Source organism: Entelurus aequoreus, linkage group LG04, assembly GCF_033978785.1.
Source record: "Entelurus aequoreus isolate RoL-2023_Sb linkage group LG04, RoL_Eaeq_v1.1, whole genome shotgun sequence".
Taxonomy (NCBI): Eukaryota; Metazoa; Chordata; class Actinopteri; order Syngnathiformes; family Syngnathidae; genus Entelurus; species Entelurus aequoreus.
Window position 1 is genome coordinate 69,757,879 of NC_084734.1, and position 20,679 is coordinate 69,778,557.

At 37.4% G+C, this 20,679-nt stretch overlaps 1 protein-coding gene across 8 annotated transcripts in view; it reads right to left on the reverse strand.

Moving 5' to 3' along the window:
- gria1a (glutamate receptor, ionotropic, AMPA 1a) overlaps positions 1–20,679 on the reverse strand; it is a 186,098-nt gene that overhangs the window by 60,114 nt on the left and 105,305 nt on the right. For all 8 annotated transcript variants that reach the window (XR_009825960.1, XR_009825959.1, XM_062045599.1 and 5 more), the window contains exon 11: positions 17,691–18,136. Coding sequence is in view for 6 of the 8 variants with exons in the window: in XM_062045599.1 (XP_061901583.1) it covers positions 17,691–18,136 (446 nt within the window). In the remaining 2 variants the exon portion in view is untranslated. The remainder of the gene's footprint in view (positions 1–17,690; positions 18,137–20,679) is intronic.

The following is a 20,679-nucleotide window of genomic DNA, read 5'->3' on the forward strand; positions in this document are numbered from 1 at the left end:
AGCCGAGATGTAACATGCAGCTCTTTTATTGTGAAGGGCGGAATGTGGTGTTTTGTCTTAAAGCTCTTGACGCCTGTTAGTGACGGTGAGACAAAGTTGGTTGGAAATAAAGATACTGTTCACAACTGTCGTTTTGTTTTTTCTTTAAAACTGTCAGTGCTTAAAAATTGATAATGAATCAAAAACAATGTTGTTATAATTTAATGACCTATTTAAGGCTCCAATTACTCCATATGAAATTTTAGAACTTTGAAACATTGTTTGGAGGAAAATATTGCATATTTTGTGTGTTTGCCATATAATCACGAATCCCTTAGGGGTGATGGACGGCTGGGCAGCGCCTGAGGAGCTGCAGCCTGCAACCGTAGCCCACACTCCCTCCCCTCTGTTGCAAGTCTCCAGTTGTATGTTGTAATATGTATATGTGTTTTGCTAAGGAGTTTTTTTTCCCCTCCAGAATGGGCCCCCTTAGGAGCCCAGTCTAGATTATATTTTTTTACTCAACCTCTCCCGGCGTTTACCCTTTTCCCATCTTTCACGGGGTGCCTTGTGGCGAGCCATTAGCGTTCCTGTTCTGTAACCCTGTACACTGTTTGTTTGTCTAATCTCGAACGGGTTTGTGCCGAAAACAAAGTTTTGTTGTTCTTGTGCAATAACAATAAAGATCTACCTACCTAAAAACAGCATTTTCTTTGACAAAGAGGGCATAAAACAAACAAAAAAACAAACATTTAAAAAATATTACAAACTTACAATTGACAAATAGATCTGAAGTTAATCTAGAGATTTAAGTGTTGAAAGTTAATTTTAAAAAGTATGGCTTATTTTTAATGCTTTTATGATGTGTGTTATTGCCATAAACAAAAAGGGCACATTCATTTTTAAAACTTTATATGGACAGATAGACCTGAAGTTGAAATTTAAGCGCTGAATAATAATTAAAAAAATAATAAAATAATACATGACTTATTTTTTAACATTTTTATGACTAGGCTTCAATTTTTAGTGTGCGGCCCTCAATTGAAAAAGTTAGGACAACCCTGATCAATACACTTGTTTGACACATGATGTGGTCAGGTTACAGCTTCTTCTCTTAGTAGGTCGGTTCAAAGGGAAGACATCGAAATAACTTACAGATCACGTACAGTACACCTCGCTCCCAGGTTACCATATTATATCTGATAGAGCCTTTTACCGCCAGGCAAGAGTGTGAGTGACAGAGCTCATTAGTTTCAGTCTAGAGTCATACAACTGCAGCAATCTAGGCAATGCAAGAGGAGAACGCTTAATGGCGCGCTGCAGATTGGACACACATGCATGCCCACGCTGACATGAACGCACACATTCACGGTCAAAGGAAGTTGCACTTGGTTAAATTGTCAGCTCCCTGCAGCCTACAGCATTAATAACACGCTATGAAGATGGAATCCTGGAGTCATGTTGTCGAATGTGGGTGGGGTGCAGGTGGATTAGGGCTATTGGATTTATCATTAAGATGGCACTTGAATTCAAAAGAGTGACATCAAAGAGCATGGTCTTAATCAGTTGTTTAGTTAGTTAGCAAGATCACACACAAAAAATACACAACTGTGAGTCAACGGCATACACTGCAAAAAGACAGTGTTCAAAAACAAGAACAAAAAATACAAAAGTTAGGGGCATTTTACTTGAGCTAAGCAAAATTATCTGCCAATAGAACAAGAACATTTGGCTTGTCAAGACTTTCCAAAACAAGTAAAATTAGCTAACCTCAATGAACCCAAAAATACCTTTAAAATAAGTATTTTCTCACTAATAACAAGTGCACTTTTCTTGATAGAAAAAATAAATATGAGACCTTTTTTCTCAATATGTTAAAAAATATTCTTAAATTAAGTAAATGCTAGTGCCATTATTTTGACATAATGATATGCGCTCGGCATTACATTTCTTGCATTTTGCCATCGATAACATGACATCATCGCGCCAAGTGCGTGCTCTTTCAGTCAATTAGTGCGCAATGAAAATATATATATATACATATAGATATATATATATATATATATATACATATATATATATTTACTGTAATTTTGAAGAATTTATCTGAATGTGCATAAACTATTTCTGTTCAAAATACTGTAGTTTGAAATGTCACATGTTAAATGTTTAAATATCAGTTTGCTGTACTGTGTCAACTGTACTACTATACGAGTATGTCAAAACAGCAAAGTCCATTTGGCTGTCATCTGTTTTAATATGAGACACAATTGTGTCAAAGTCATGATTTTTTATTTCATGCTTGATATAAGAAATTCTTACTTTGAAAAAGCAGTTTTATACTTGTGAGTGTTGATGACACAGCTTTGCAACAGTTGACATTCTATAGTTTCAAGCATGTTTTACTCAATATAGGTCATAAAATCTCAGCAAAAAGCTGTAATATCTTACTACCAAAACACTTAAAACAAGTAAAACACTAACATAAAATCTGCTTAGTGAGAAGAATTATCTTATCAGGCAGAAAAAATGCAAATATCACCCTTATTTGAGATATTTAATCTTACTTAGATTTCAGTTTTCGCAGTGTACGGACTAAAAGTTATTTCGGCCTGTGAAGCAATGTGGTTATGACATCATTTAACAGCTCTTTTTTCAGAGTTTGAGGTAAAGTATGGCAGCAGTAAAGACCCAAAACGGTTTAAAAAAAAATATCCTGTCCTTTCATCCCTCCATAAAGCTTCAATAACTCAGTATCCAAAACGTTTGGTTTCAGGTGCGCCAGAACCGAATGAAATGCAAATGAAGGTGATTCCATCCTAACGACTGTTTTTGCACTGACTCCATTGTATCTCAACAAATGTCATTTTGCACCACTATTAGGCATAAACATTCTTGTCCCATACCTATAGGATCCTGCACCATCCTCTCAGGCCCCCTTCTACACTAACCACACTAAGATTACGTGTAGGTTATCCAGCGTAAATCCCACCTAACCTTATCCTTGTCCAAACACACACAATGCTGTCGTTTAAGACCCCCCCACCCCCCCACCCCCCTCCATCCGCCTAGTGCGCATGCGTGGAAAATGTGCACATCATAGTCACCTCTAGTGTTGCTTTGTGTGCAAGTTCTTAAATTAAATTTAACTTATCTGAACAATATCCAGTGTTGTGGTATATCAATAACTGGAATCCAGTGTGCTGTGGGGCCCTATTGTAGTGAATCACACCTGAGCCATCATAAATTCATCAAATCTTTCATGGACATGTGGAAGTAAACAATGTGATAGAGAACATTTTACGTCAATCAATTTAGGGATCTAGATATCTGGTCAGGACACTTCTCACTCGTTTGCCTTCACCTTCATTGTACATTAGTTTTTGGTGACTGTATATACTCTGGATCTAGACGTTGAGTCCGCAACATACATGGCGGACAATAACTGATACAGTCTGCTTTGCCAGTCCAAATGCATTCGCTGTTTTCCCTAGTCTTCCCTCATCGGCCACGTGATACAAAGCACACGCTACCTTTTTTTTAATCACATTTACGGGAGCCCGCATTCTCGTTGTCTCTCCTTCGACAAATGGACAACGTTTTCGGTAAGTAGAATCACAGCTGACTTGGACATTTAAAAGTTCTCTTGCCGTCTGAGAAGTGTTGTATCCGATATAGCTGCAATGACTCGCCTCCATATTTCCTCCCCATTTGACACTTTGCAATTACTAACACCTACTTCCCGTTCTCAATTTGTACACAATTTACATCAATGTGTTCTAATTACATCAGTTCTTCCCATAAGTAGTTAAATCAGTTATGATTCGTTTAATGAGATGGATACATTTTCATTGTCAATAAATTCATGACGCTTGTCACAATTCTTCTTCCTTGTACTTTGTAAACACTTGTAGTTTGAACAGGCTCTTAAACTATCCATTCCAAAATTGAATTCCACATTCTGATATGCTCAGTGTTTTAAGTGTTACATGTGCATACAGATGTTTTAAGTGAGATTTTTCTCTAAGGTTAAATTTCTTCTCTGTTGTTGAGAAGAATTACTGTACATTCTTGGGTAGCAGGTTATAGTTTGCAATGATTTGGTGCATTTGCAAACAGCCAAATGTATGCACAAAGCAAACTATAATCTGTGAACATGAATTGATGAAGCATAATCTCAGTCTCAACAGTCCAGTTGCGATCTGGTCAATGTCCTGAGAGTACCCAACACTCACTCACAACCGCTATGTGAGGGCATCTTTATGAAGGCCTCTGTCTGGGCCAATAGAGGTATAGTGGTGGTGGTTGAGTTTTTGGCTGTGCTTGCACTATTGCAGCGGGTTGAAAAATAAACTGTATGGAACCTGGTCATTTAGAAAAACAAGCACAGCTGGTGGCAATGTAAGAAAAAAAAATGGACAGACAAACGGATGTACGGATTGATTTTGAAAGACTTATGGATGGATGCAGGTGTGTTTGTTGAAGGCATTCAGCTGTCTGCAGAGATAAACAAACGGAGGACCCACCAGAGTGGACCGCGGCCTATGGGAGGCCTGACTGACGGTGCTGACATTTAGAAAGAGCACAGTAGACAGAGAATAAATAGCAAGGGCAGCAGAGCGTCTGACAAACACACACACATGCACACACACTGTATCACATCAGTGTATGACTATGTAACACTGAACGCCTACAAGTGTGTGTAAACACACTTACCATACAGAATGTGAGCAAACACAAACATTCAGGCAGACGGATGGGAATTAAACACATCGTCCTCTGATTAATCCAATACTGTGACGATAGCCAATATTGTTTATTGCCCTTTTGTCTCTGATTAAATGGAAGAGTGAAACATTTCCTCTAAGGAAAGTACACCTCCAGAACATTCTGTCCTTGCCTATTAAGGCCAGAAGGCACAGTGGTGAGAGGTTTGCGAGCACCTGCACCCACATTACTGCTTCCAACATTTAATGTGTTCATTATTCATGCTCTGTGAGACACAACCACCCAATGCCACATGAGGAGAGAACACTAAGACATTGAGCTTATGTAAGATTTGGAAATACTCGTTTTTGATATTCTATACATTTAATTTACTGAAAATATTGAACTTTCTAAGTCATTATTCATCAGCTCTCAGTTTTACTCTGAGATATCCGTATTTTAATGCCCTCTCCCGGCATCGCATTTCCCCCTTATTACGTTTTTGGGTTCGTCACTTGCATGGATTTCTATTATCCACTTCACCACTACTATTTTAACCTAGACAAATGAACAGCTGCACCACAAGGGCTGTAAGACACACCAAAGAAAGGAGCAGTAGCAGCAACTGAAGCAAATGGAAAACGGTACACAAATATGGTAGCAAATGTCAGCTGTCGGAATGGGAAGTTTCAGAGGCTCGATGCATGACTATTGCAATATATGCGATGCAGATTTCTCTGTAAAGCATCGGATCATACTGACGCATAAACTTAAGAGCATAAACTTACTAATGACCGTCATCAACAAAAACACCTGAAATGGTTTTAAAAGGAAGACATAATACTGAAGTGTCTGCTAAAGCAAAGAGTGCAATGCAATCCTAACATTAAAAGATAACTGCACTTTTTAAAAAATGTTTTTCCTATTGTTCACAAGCATTATGAGAGACAAGCATACACATGTCTTGTTTTTTTTTTACCATTTTAAAGATGATAAAAAACACTTGAAAGATGGGGCTAATGGAAGTAACCGTTGTAGCATTCAAAGCCCTCTAAAACAACTTCAAAACCCTCCAGCAACATTTTATCTACACACTGCAAGTCTATATATAATGTAGTAGCAGTCACGTTCATAACAATATACAATATTTCAATATTTACCGTATTTTGATAATTTTAATCATTTCCGGGACTGATTTTTTCTGCACATTGATTTCTGTTTCCCTAGCAGCACACGTCCGACTTCTGGCAACGTGTGTTCCTACTTCCGGAATCAAACACAAGTGTATGTTCTGATTATGGCTGACTTGGTAACAGAAAACGAAAACGACTATTTTTGGACAAATGAGGATTTACAACCTTATACTTTTGAAGCTAAATATACTGCTGCTTATAGAAGTGAGCACGAAGGAAAAGACGTTGGAGCAGACGGGAGTCGGGAAAGCGGGATGAAAGCAATTTTTTCGCAATAAATATGGAACTTGGAGACAAGCAAATCCAACATAAATGAATTGCTTACCCGAAATATAAATAAAAAACGTCCCCGGCCAGCTGGACCAGACGAACAAGTGTCCATAAATATGTGTGTCATTACTACAGTACATACACAGTCTGGGTAGCTGTGTACAAACTAAACATGAAATGTGGGCTAATACTTTACAGATACTGTAATATGATTGCTCATATTTTTCAGTCAGTACAAATTTATGTCCTATCAGAGTGGTGTGCATCACAAACTTAAACGTGTTTCGTGTTGTTGTAGACGCTAGCTTATCTCTGGACGTAGTTAGCTTTTACGGCTAGTACCGTAGCATGCTGATGTGTTACTACTACAGAAAAAGAGTTCCTCAGTGTTTGCTCGTACAATAACAATGTCGCTACAGCTTGGTTATTATTCGGGTTACAGAACGTAAATTCAATATTGGTGACAGTTTTTGAATGCATTTTTAAAGTGATTTAGAGGTAGAATTGATTGCTCCCATTAGCTGGATTGCTAGCCTCTTAGAATGAGCCGATGTTTATGTTAGAAAGCAAAAAATACCCAAAGCCTTTTGTCTTCTTGTCTCTCATAAGGATTGTGAATGATAAGTAATGCTCCAAAAAAAGTGCAGTTCCCCTTTAAATTCTCTGATGAGGCAAATTAGTTCGAAGACATCCCTGAGACATTGCATAATGGATGCTTCCAATTTTGCCCGCTAACCGCACCCCCTTGGTTACTGTTGTCATGTACCACACTACTTTTGTCAAAGATGGTGCAAGATCAGCAATCACTCGCTCAAATTTCAGACAACATTGGCATATCTTTCCTTACCGATGCTGAAAATATTTTTCAGCGCTCATTTAAGAGTGGGCTAAATTACTTTACCCAAGGCTAAATTCGTGAAATTAGTTTTTCAGAAGGCAGAAATTTTGATGCAAGTGTTGATGCCAAGTCCTCTCAGTTAATGCAGAAAAATCTGGCACCACCTATTCCGGGAAAAATTGAATATTCCGTATGCTATCTTTCACTATGTGTCCATGCACTAAATTAGTCAGATTTTTCAAATAGTTTGGCTCTAAATATGCATCACAACTGGCAAGATAGTCAAGAACAATAGCAATCTTCATCTGGAACAGTATTGGCTGGGGCACAAAAGGTATTTTCCTAAATTTACAGAGCCTTATGAATGAACTCAGAGACATTCGAAAGTTTTGTTTCTACTATACTCCATCTATAAAATCCTTTAAAACAACTCTCTCCTGCCGGTCGTTCTTGGTTCTTGGTCATTCGTAGCTCAATATAAGATTATTTATTGATGTTGTCTGCTATTTAACATCAGCATAGCCATTAGAGATGTAGTATTTCCAATCTGTGCCAATATTACAGTGGACAACAGATAAAGCAGAACGAGGCTGTTGACTTGTAAGGAGCCGCAGATGCCTCGTGTGTTGTCATATGTCAACCGCAAAGCAATACATTTATCCGTGCTAAAATCCAATAAGCGCCCTCCAGTGTACGGGAGGCACACTGCGTTTGACCAACAGTCGCATTAGAGAGAGTGTATGGACACTTGGACTTTACATGTAGGTGTGAAAATACAATAAAACTAACTATTTGAAAAATCAGAGTAATTTAGTGCATAGAAACATAGTGATTGTTACTAACATAATCAGCCGGATAGATAGCCTCATTAAAGGAGAGAAGTTACGTAAAAAGCGATACGTTCCACCACGAGCTACCTGTTTACCATTCTTAAAAAAACAATACGTCTCTTCAGTAGGCCTGTAGCTACACATAAGCCAACGAGTCGTTGACAATCAAAACAACTACCAGAGGAAAGTAAATTGTGTAAAATTGTGTATTTATGGATGTAATGCTGTAACTATGGGATTTATGAACATACATTTTTCTTTAACTAACCTTCGAACAAACATACTTGTGCTTGTTGATGTTCTTCCCATTCAGCTGAAAATGTGGTTCTCCACAAGCTAGCTTTGTCGCATAGCTGCATTACAAATGCCCTATGCATATTTGAGAAAACATTTTCTAAAATAATTTTCAGTGTCTGTCTCGATGTTCACGCATGATTGTTTTTGGGAGGAGCCTGATTGTAGTGGGAGGGAACTATTAATTCTCTGCAATTTGATTGGTTGAAAAACTCAAAATGATTGACAGGTTGGAGCAGATATGTATTCATGAGCTGTGTAATGTTTAGTGACATAACATGACATAAATATTAGTTCCGGCATTCCTATTCAGGTACCAAATTCGGTACTTTTTTAGGGAATGACCAAATTCTGTAGATACCACTGGGTATCAATTAACAGAAAAATAAAACTGTGCCATGTTTAAATACCTACGCACCTGGGGAAATGCTGATTGGCAACACTAAATTGTCCCTAGTGTGTGAATGTGATTGTGAATGTTGTCTGTCTATCTGTGTTGGCCCCGCGATGAGGTGGCGACTTGTTCAGAGTGTTCTGCCTGAGTGCAGCTGGGATAGGCCCCACTCTATACACTACTGCCATCTAACATCTTGAAATTGCAACTGCATGCAAAGTCTACTACTGTATATAATACTTGCAAATGAGACTCAAAAGCGTAAGAAAACAAGATAACTGAACAGCACAGTTATTATGATCAGCTCACAGTTAAATGATAAATTATCATTCATTAACACAAGATCACACACAGAAGTACCAACAATTGGTACGGTTTAACATCAGTATTGATTCCCAAGTACCGGAAATTGGTATCGTATCAGTTAAAATGCAAAAGGTACTTATCCCTATACCAGTGATCGTATTCTGTCCTATCAGTGTAATCGTAGATGGAAAGTCAATATCCTGTTCTGTTGAAAAGTAAAATAAACAAACAAATTATTGCAAAATAAAGCTTTCTTGTTTAATAGAATAGAATAGAATAGAAAGTACTTTATTGATCCCTGGGGGAAATTCAGCACCACAGTTCGCTCACAATAGAGAGTAATAATAATAAATAATATATTATATAAAATATAATATACATATAATATATAAATAATATAAATATAAATATACATATAATATATATAATATATAATATATAATGGATTAAAAGCTTCTCCCTGATTTCCAACACCTAAATGTATTTTGACCTGTTGAGTAGAATAAAAGCCATAATGTTCAGGCTGTAATTACATTGATTTTAATTGAATGCATTATTATCAATTACACAAACCTGCAGAAAAACAACAACTTGCTCTAACTGCAATTAAGTGTCTCTTTGTATTACTCCTGCTGTCACAGTGCTGATTATTTGTGAGAAGAGCCAGATCAAGTGTTGATGAAAAAAATTATGTACCAATCTGATCTTTGACTATAGAAACCAACACCATTTTGGTTATCATCGACTCCAACAATCATTGCTAGAAAATATTGAGAAAAGTGACAGTTTATATGTTCAACGTTAACCTTTAACCTATCACAACCAACTTGAGTCTCTTATCTTTATTTTTTCTAAAACGAAGTGCAAAACCCCCAGAAAATTTGATGTATAATGCAGATTCACTGACAAGACACTTCAAAAATACATAAGCAGCTTCAGGCAAAGCCTGATTCAGATTACTGCTGTGTTGTGAAAATAAACTTTAGTAATTTTCAAATACTGCATATACTTTTAAAAAGCGTTAAAAAAAACAGTGTTAACAAGTGTTTATGAATGTTATGCATGTACAGTATACATACCGAAATCATGCAGGATGATGAGCTCCATCCACATTCACCTCTGTGTGTGAATAAGCTCCGCGCTAACGAGAGTAACTGGGTCACCCAAATGTTCAAGGGGAGGACGATTCCTTCAGGGCAGTAGAGAGTGGGGTGAAACATTCACTGTGTTGACATTTCAGCACACTGAGAAGAGGGTTTCCTGCTCATTTACACTTTTACTATAATTATACTATACCGCACCTGCTCAAGTGTGGTGTTTTTTTTTTACTTAGAATTGCCAAACTCTGAACCATAATTGCACCGGTGTCGAAAAGAAAACCGTATTAACCAGACCAAAAAGTGAAGTAGCTATCGGTGTCTCATTTTATTAATGCAGATTCATCCGTCTGATGTAGCATCCCAAACGAGGCACACAAAGGGCCGGATTTACTAAAGGTTTGCCTGTACTAAAACATGTGCAAACTTGATAGCATGCCCAAAGCTGATTTACTAAACGTGTGCAAAGTGGATTGCGTTTGTTATTGTAAGTGAACAAAATAAGGCGTGCCATCCATTTTGCGTCCCTGTCTTCATTAATATGCAAACTATGTAATTATTTAGCACACGCAATATGATTTATCAACACTCATCACTGTTTTGCGAGCACTATTTAGCGTTGTTTTTAGCACGTGTCAGAGGGACGTGCAAACTGACAGTTCCACTCCCGCTGCAAAGATTCTACAGGACTTAAGGGGCTGATTAAAACAAATTAAATTGATGCATTTTGGTGTCCTTTAGTATTTTTGTTTAATTTTCACATAGAATATATATTATTAAAATATTTCCTATATGAAAAAAACATTTTGAAATATGCATTTTTTTGCTTCTTGAACGGAGTAAGTGCAGGATACCTCCCATGCAATTTCAGCGGTTAAAAAAAAAAAAAAAAAAAGTTTTGTCAATGCATGGCTGATTAAAAAATGTCCATAAAAAGTGGTACATGTCTACTTCATGTTCGAAAACATGGCAAAATGCCACAGGTTGGAGCATGACAACATAAATGTGTAGGAGATGAGTGTCCCCATGGTGATGCCCCGTATAGTACACGCAAAATTTTCATGCACCACCTGTCAATTGGACACGCAATGTTAGTCATTTGTACGCAACATGCCCACTAATAGTACACGCTATTTCATAGATTGCACACGCTGATTACAACATGGCGTTTAGATCTTAGTAAATCAAGCCAAAAGTATGCAAACTCTTTTTAAATCAACCCTAACACGGCAACAGCAGTGCTCGGTTACAAACTTGTACACGTGTTTTTCCGCAGAGCAACATTTCCTCATTGTCCACCAATCAAACTTACACAAGGTGCATTCAAAAGCACCGGCATTCTAAACATTACAATTACAGCACGAGCAACTTGATTTTGTTCAATTATTACACGACTCTTCAATGCATGATTAACTAGCAAACATAACTATGTCGGTAGTCTAACATCCTGGAATCATATGTCCATTATCAAAATGTATGCACTTAAACAACCAAATGTATGTACTGATAAATATAAAAGAGTAGTATTTCAATTGAATAAAATGTGTATGTTTTCATTTTTAAGTACCAGTTTGGGCACCGTTTAAGCATCGGCCCCTTTTAAACGGCAATTTAGAACCAGTATTGGATAATATATAAACAAAACTGTACTTTTGACTAGCTGATACCGATTCCTTTTTTTTGAGAAAGGACAACAAAATAAATGATAAGGACAAAGAAAACATTGTATATTTGTCGCTGCAAGACACATAATACAATCAACGCTAGTTAATTCTCCACCAGGTAATTAGGGATGGGGCAAATTCTGTCTACTATTACCCAGTATCGATTCACGTAAAATCCAACGGTGCCATATTTTGATGTCTTAGTTGCACTTGACGTCACGTCCGGTTGCAGACTTGGCTGGCTCAAACACATTGCGGGGAAACAAGCACTCTAGCAGCACTCAGCGCAGACTCCTCAAAACTGCCTGCAGTTAATGTTACAATTTTTCATGCCAACAAGGTATGCCTGATAGAAAACACTCAACCGTACAGAGAAAATGCGCTAGCCTGATGCTAATTTACAATGGATTTACCACATAGGCTACATGCTACTGATTAGCATTAGCAATTTTACATGGCGTTTTCATATCAAATTTGATCATGAAAACTACAACTAAGACGCACTTTACAATCAAACAGCTGGTAACACGTACAATACTTACAGTATTCACACTTTTTAGGGCACAACAAAAGACTGTACTTTCAGTTAATGGCAAAGACTAGTCTCTGACTAGCCTATACACTATTTCCATCTAATGTCTTGGAATTGCAACTGCATGCAAAGTCTATTCCACTATATACAGTAATACAGTAAATGAGACTCAGAATGTAAGAAAACAAGATATAACAACTGGACAGGACCATTTTCCTAATCGGCTCACTGTTAAATGGTAAATAAAAAATGAGATTTTATCATTAAAGAGATTAAAGTTTATTAATACATGAATGCACAAATGTAGCAAAAATTGGGACAGTTGAGTACTGGTATCGATTCCCAGGTGTCCGGAATTGGTACCATATTGGTTCAAATGTAAAAGGTTTCCTATCCCTATTGACAAAATAATTCATCCTGCATGAGACACAGCAGTGTCAAGGCTGCTCTTGTAATATTTCTGTAATGTTGCAAGATGAGAGTAGTTAATGTACACATTTCACTGCAACATCCCTCAAACCAAATTGTTATATTTATAACTAAAAGGTTATAAACGAAAATCTTACTTACTTTACTTTTACCACTGCTGTGATGATACATGGTGTCAGGTTTGATACAATTTCATTTAAGGTGAGCAAACAAGATAGAAGAGAACACATTTGTTTTTGGGGTTAAGCTCCCCGATCAAACACCTGGGTAGTTTGAACTTTGGATTTTGAAATGCTCAAACAGAGAATATGTTATTGCAAGGTGATAACATTGCTTTAGACAACGCTTATTCACACATTGATGATGCAACTTGTTGTTTTTGGTAGTAGGGATGGGCGATATGGCCTAAAATCTATATTGCGATATACTGTATGTATCAGCCTCGGTCTAACACAGTTACAGGGGCAGAATTGGCCATACCAATAGTGATACTGATACTTACATTTTTCGAGATCATTAAAAGATTAAATTGTTGATCACAATTTTAATCAGACAACAACACAGGATGGTGTTGTAACCATATAAATTAAATATTTGTATTATTGTATTTACCCTATATATATTGAGCAAAATAAAGCCAATAGTGCAAAATAACAAAACATAAGAAAAAACTATTATTGTCTTGGATTTGAATATTTTGGTTTTTGTCCTTAAAGTCCTAATATGTCCAGGGACTTATATCCTGAGTTTATAAACAAATAAATAGACAATGTTATGATAATAAGAAATATTGATCTAACCACTGTCTTATTGACCATATACTGGTACTATACTTGGTATCGATCGATCCGCCCACCTTCAGCTTAGTGGTTAGGGGCTAGCATATCCTCCTACGATGTGTAAGTGTAGCATATTTAGCTGTTCTTCCTCCTCTAGTTCTCCAGTGTTAAATTTACTTGTCAAAAACAGTTTATCTGCCGCAATGATTTAGAAGTGGGCTTGCAATGTGGAGTCACACTAGCCGTTAGCAAGAATGTTACAGTGCGTCGAGGACGTATTTGTTCACTTGTCGCTGTCAAATTTGCGGGACACAGCCAGAATGTTTAATGAACATGCATTATCACGATCTAACGTTAATAGGTATGTCCGATAAAGGCTTTTTGCCGATATCCATTATTCCGATATTGTCCAACTCTTAATTACCGATACCGATATCGACCGATATCGATATCGACCGATACCGATATATATAGTCGTGGAATTAACACATTATTATGCCTAATTTGGACAACCAGGTATGGTGAAGATAAGGTCCTTTTTAAAAAAAATTAAAAAATATAAAGAAATTCAAAACATTTTCTTGAATAAAAAAGAAAGTAAAACAATATAAAAACAGTTACATAGAAACTAGTAATTAATGAACATGAGTAAAATTAACTGTTAAAGGTTAGTACTATTAGTGGACCAGCAGCACGCACAATCATGTGTGCTTACGGACTGTATCCCTTGCAGACTGTACTGATATGTAATGTAGGAACCAGAATATTAATAACAGAAAGAAACAACCCTTTTGTGTGAATGAGTGTGAATGAGTGTAAATGGGGGAGGGAGGTTTTTTTGGGTTGGTGTACTAATTGTAGGTGTATCTTGTGTTTTTTATGTTGATTTAATTAAAAAGAACAACAACAAAAAACGATACAGATAATAAAAAAAAACAATTTCCGATATTACATTTTAAAGCAGGCCGATATTATCGGACATCTCTAAAGGTTAATATTAAAAGCTCTATCGTCGGTCAATTTTATATAATTTATATCGTCTTTATAGCCAAACCCTAGTTGGTCCAGAAACAAACAAAGCGATCATTTAAACACAGCATGGCTAAGAGAGAATCAGTGTCTAAGATGATGTGACGTTTTATGTTTTATTTAAAGCTGCTCCTCAAAGCAAAAGTCTGAATGGTAGAATAATTACATATACTGTACATATATCTAACATTACACGCATAAATAATGCACATGTCGGTTAATGTTTAAAGAGACAAGAAGCCCCTGGGCCTTGACCCACCCTGTTTCCGCTAAGTCAATGCTTAAACAGTGATAACACCGCCATGATCCTCTCCTTCGCTCTTTAAGGTCCCTCTGGAAAGCTCAGAAAGTCGACCTGAGTGTTTTTTGGTTTTTTTTTTCTCCCCCCGTCTCCCCGTCCCCAGCGTTCACCTGTTTCTCACCTTTTTTTGTAAGGGGCGCCGGAAGTTGGCAGATCCGTCAGCGATCCTGTTCTGTCTCCCTGTAATGTTTATCTGATCTTGTGCTGAAAATGTTAATTTCCCCTCGGGGATTATTAAAGTATTTTTAAATCTGATTCTGATTCTGATTCTAATTTCAGACATTTAATGAGATTTTTAATTGGTGACTTTTGGAGAATGGGAAATCACTCTTGGAAATCCGCAGAAATCAGAAAGGCATCATTTCTAAAATGTACATCCTAATTTCCCATCTTAAAGAGACATCTCTTGACAAAATTAAAAACGACTGGGAAGCAGAATTTGGCAAAGTTTTGGATGACATGACTGGAAATCTGCATTGGTACACATACAGTAAATGATAGAAAATCATGTTCAAAGCTTAATCTAATACAGTTTAAGGTTCACCGCATATATTTTACTATCGCTAAAATTTCCAAAATGTTTGCCAATATTGCAGATCCATGTAATCGCTGTCAATCGACTCCTGCAAACAGGACACACATGTTCTGGTCCTGTCCCTGTCTGAAAGCCTACTGGATTAATACTTTTCAACATCTTGCCGATGCATTACATTTTAAATTGACGCCCTGTGCAGAATTGGCAGTTTTTGATACTACACCAAATTATCAAAAAATTAAGCAGACTTTTACGGTTAGTATCGCCTTTGCATCATTAATAGCTCGTAGAAGGATTTTATTGGAGTGGAAATCACAGTTTGCCCCCAAGGCCTCCCTATGGCTTAAGGACCTCATGTTTTTCTTACATTTAGAGAAAAATAAATATAATCTGAGGATTACACCAAAACAACTTGACTTGACCTGGAGCTGCATAATTAGTTACATAGCTAAATTAAAGACACTATAGGATAAATGTGACACCACCCCACTCGCTACCATTACTAAAAATGTTAAATTTTGTCGATAAATCTGTTATGACAATACCTCTGCATAACATCGTAGGCTTATCAAAAATAAAGGAAACAACACACCAGTCTTTCCTCGTCCCCCACGGTGGTTACAGTGAAGCCAACTGCGACATACGCTCATCATATTCTGGAACAGCAAAAAAAGCATGTTCCCCCACTGCCCGACATTGCACCATGTCCCCACAGGGGGGCCCGCCCCACTGTTTGAGAAAGACTGACTTACCTCAAATCTTTTTTCTTTGTTGTTGTTGTTTTTTATTTAGTGACATTTCTCTTTAAATTTGTGATTTTAATTTTTGTTGTTACCTTTTTTTTCCCCTTCTAGTCAGTTATTGTGATTCTCTATCTGCTTGTGGTGAAGAGGAAGGCAGTACATTGCTCCCCACTGTGACTGAAATGTAGGACGGGGGCATGAGGGGTGTTATTATTTTACTTTTATTATTTTTCTGTAAATTTTGTATTTTTTTGGTATTTTATTTGTATTTTTTTGTATTTTTGGGGGTGTACAGGGCCAGAAAAAAAAAGTGTTTGTTTTCTCAGTACTTGTATTATGATTTCCCTATCAAATGAATGAACACAAATTATAAAAAAAAAAAAAAAAAGAAGGAGACAAGAAGCCCCTGACCTAACCTGTTTCCGCTAGGTCAATGCTTAAACAGTGATAACACCGCCATGATCCTCTCCTTCGCTCCTTAAGGTCCCTCTGGAAAGCTCAGAAAGTCGACCTGAGTGTCTCTAATTTCAGACATTTAATGAGATTTTTAATTGGTGACCTTTGGAGAATGGCTTCTTGCCATCGCATATGAGAGCACTGATAGGGATGTGGCACGGAACATTCAATACTCCCACCAGGATCTGTCAAAGAGTAAAATATTTACCTTTTCCCACGTACAGTTGAAAGGATCAATTGTAGAATCTCCTCTCTGGTCAACAAAAGCACCATGAAGATTCTGGCGGGAACTCTCATTCAACCCTTTTTCGATTACGCATGCACCTCCTGGTACCCTAGCACCTCCAAAACCCTCAAATCTAAACTCCAAACATCCCAGAACAAGCTAGTCAGATTACTTCTAGACCTCCACCCCAGATCACACCTCATTCCTACCCACTTCTCCAAAGTGGGCTGGCTCAGGGTGGAGGACAGAGTAAAACAACTTGCACTGAGCCTAGTCTATAAAATCCGCTACACCTCCCTGATACCGAAGTACATGTCAAACTACTTCCTTAACGTAAATGACCGCCATAACCACAACACCAGGGGGAGCTCCACTAACCACGTTAAACCCAGATTCCGATCTAACAAAGGTCTTAACTCATTCTCTTTCTATGCCACATCAATATGGAATGCACTCCCAACAGGTGTAAAAGAAAGGGCATCTCTATCCTCCCTCAAAACCGCACTAAAAGAACACCTCCAGGCAACTTCAACCCTAAACTAACACCCTCCCTTCCTCATCATACCTCTTCGGACTGTAAATAATCAAATGTAAATAATGAAATGTAGACACTTTTTCTTATAATTTCTGATCTCTCTCTCTGTGTCCACTACTTGCTGTACATATCCTACCAAGTCAGTACTACACTGTTCCAATGTCCATTTCTCTGATGACGCAATTGTTGATGACTGAAGTGTTGATACCAACCAAACCTAAACCCCCCCTCCATATCCCACACCCCGGATCGTAAATAATGTAAATAATTCTGTGTATATACTCTGATGTTTATCTTGTGTGATGACTGTATTATGAAAATAGTATATATCTGTATCATGAATCAATTTAAGTGGACCCCGACTTAAACAAGTTGAAAAACTTATTCGGGTGTTACCATTTAGTGGTCAGTTGTACGGAATATGTACTTCACTGTGCAATCTACTAATAAAAGTTTCAATCAAGCAATCAAATCGACTTTTGAAATGGTTTGAGTGAAAGGCAGATTTAAATAGCAGATATCCAGTAGCTGATATCTAAATGAAAGGTCTTACCGTGGGGAGATATCACAGCCTTGCTGCATGAAGGCGCCCAGCGAGAACCACAAGGAGTTGAAAATCCCAAACTCATTGGTCTGCTCCGCGCTTTGCTGGTTGGTGTTCTGCTGAGTGGTGCTCTGGCTCTGCTGCAAGCCATTGGAGGCCGCCGCCTGAGTGGGGCTCTGCGGCTCGCCTCCTTCCTCGTAGTCGTCCGCGTGCCACTCATATGGGCTGAAGCGACTGACAAGGAAGAGCACCACGCTGACGCCAATGTAGGCAAACACGATGCACATCCAGATCTCATAAGCCAGGGGGTCCAGGAAGGAGAACACTCCAGGTTTGGACTTTGTGGGTTTCTTGATCATGATGGAGATACCCAAGGACATGAAGGGCTTGGAAAAGTCGATGACTTCCTCACGGACCAAGGTGATGGTTAAAGGAGCCACAGCCACATCGGCTTTCTGAGGGAGGGGAAGAAGTCACACTTTGTGATATACGTACCGGTAGCGTGGATTATATTACCCAATTTAGCAGAGTTTTATGTACTGCAAGAAAACGGGCGGAATATACTCGTAATATTTAGGTTTTTGACATTTTCACCAAAGCCTATTTTCGACCCGACTGTATGGCTCGTAACTATTTACATAACTGATGCAGCTATCGTCTTTCTGCTTACACATGCCTCGGTGGAGCATGGACAGGGTTTTAAAATGTATCGTGACAAAGTGAACTGAGCTGCTTGGTGGGATTGTGTCTTTGCTGGGCAAAACATTAGGTACACCTGTGCAATTCAATGGAACCCTTTAGATGGAATGCATAGAATCTTTACTAGGGCAAAAACTATTTGTAAATGCATAACTCAATTTGTGTGTGTGTGTAATCAGATCCGCATGCCCGTATTCTAATTGTGTCAATGTTTAGAAGTCTGTTTTTGTAAAAAAATAACGTGTTGAGATCATCTTTGTGTCTGCGTTTAGATTTACACTACCGTTCAAAAGTTTGGGGTCACATTGAAATGTCCTTATTTTTGAAGGAAAAGCACTGTACTTTTCAATGAAGATAACTTTAAACTAGTCTTAACTTTAAAGAAATACACTCTATACATTGCTAATGTGGTAAATGACTATTCTAGCTGCAAATGTCTGGTTTTTGGTGCAATATCTACATAGGTGTATAGAGGCCCATTTCCAGCAACTATCACTCCAGTGTTCTAATGGTACAATGTGTTTGCTCATTGGCTCAGAAGGCTAATTGATGATTAGAAAACCCTTGTGCAATCATGTTCACACATCTGAAAACAGTTTAGCTCGTTACAGAAGCTACAAAACTGACCTTCCTTTGAGCAGATTGAGTTTCTGGAGCATCACATTTGTGGGGTCAATTAAACGCTCAAAATGGCCAGAAAAAGAGAACTTTCATCTGAAACTCGACAGTCTATTCTTGTTCTTAGAAATGAAGGCTATTCCACAAAATTGTTTGGGTGACCCCAAACTTTTGAACGGTAGTGTATGTATGTGTAAAAAAAAATCTGTCTATGTTCAACTCTGTGTAAAGCGATTGGCTGTCTTTTTACACGTGACTTTTGCTTAATTTCCACCGTGGAATATCTGAGTGTGTGCAGCAATCTCTACACAAAAAAAACATGTATTTAACGTCCCCTTTCCTTTGCCTATACATATACTCCCCACTTGTCGGTACCTAGCACCTAGTGATTTTAACCAGGCTAAAGTTAGATTTGAATGTAGGGCGATACCGATAGTCGGTACCAGACTGACACTATTTACCTGAAATGTCATGATCATTGAATAATTTTGTCACTACTATAGTGCAAAAGTTATGATAAGAAATACAAATGGAACAAAAATATAAAAAAGAACAAAAAAAAAAAGAAACCTTTTATCTATTTGTGAAAATGAAATAAAGTCACATTCAACCCTTTTTTCCGATGTAGACGACATTAGTTCAGGTCCAGGTAAAAAACACTGTACTTAAAGTTCTTACATTTGGACTAAAGGTTCTTAAACTTGGACTTAATTATCCCACAGACCGTGAAGAATGAAGATAAAAAAACACAATTTGTAATTTGTGAAAACTTTAATTTTATTTCTGAAACTATTGGAATTGTGTTTTAAATACAACTGGCTTGCTATGGGATGCATGTTCAGCAGTGTATAACTGGAATGTGTGATGTTAAACTGATAGCAACAGTCACTGCAAGAAACAGATATGTGATTGATCAGGCTATTATGGATGTAATTGTATATTTAATATATAGAATATACATATTGTATTGTCAAAAAATAAAACCAGTGTTTTTTATTGTTATTTTGCACAACAGTAGTTTTTTTTTTTTTTTTTTTACGTACGTACAAATCTCAACAAGGACGCCCAGAATATTTTTACACACAGGAATCTAAACACATATATACAAATTGGAACACGGACACACATATCTGGTTACACACACAAATATTGAAACATGCTTTTGCAAATGGTTTTGCTCCAATAATACTTCCATAGAAGAACTGTGTCGAAAAGTGCTGTCTATAATAGTGTAGAGCAGCACTCTAGCATACTGAGACGCATATTATACTACATTGGTTATGTATGGAAAACAATATAAAAACACTTGTCAAACAGCTCTTCTACCTCCAACAGTCATATTTAACATATTGTTAAGTCTTGGCAAATTCTAAATAAGAAGACAAGCAATAATTTGGTTGAACATTTAATTGCTACTTAATATTGCTTAGAATTCCACTTTTATTAGATGTATGCAGAATGTGAATGTGTACTCAATTGACTATCAAACAAAACGTGTCTTCACCCTATTTAAACTCCACATCCACAGGTTATTACTCTTCTGTATACTAAACCCAACAAAAAGCAAGCCAATAAACAAAACATAATGTCCATGGTGTTGCCTAAAGTGAATCCAGTTAAATAGCACAAGCATAGAGTACTCCATCCAACAGAATTCCCCCACCATAAAGTAAGAGGGAAA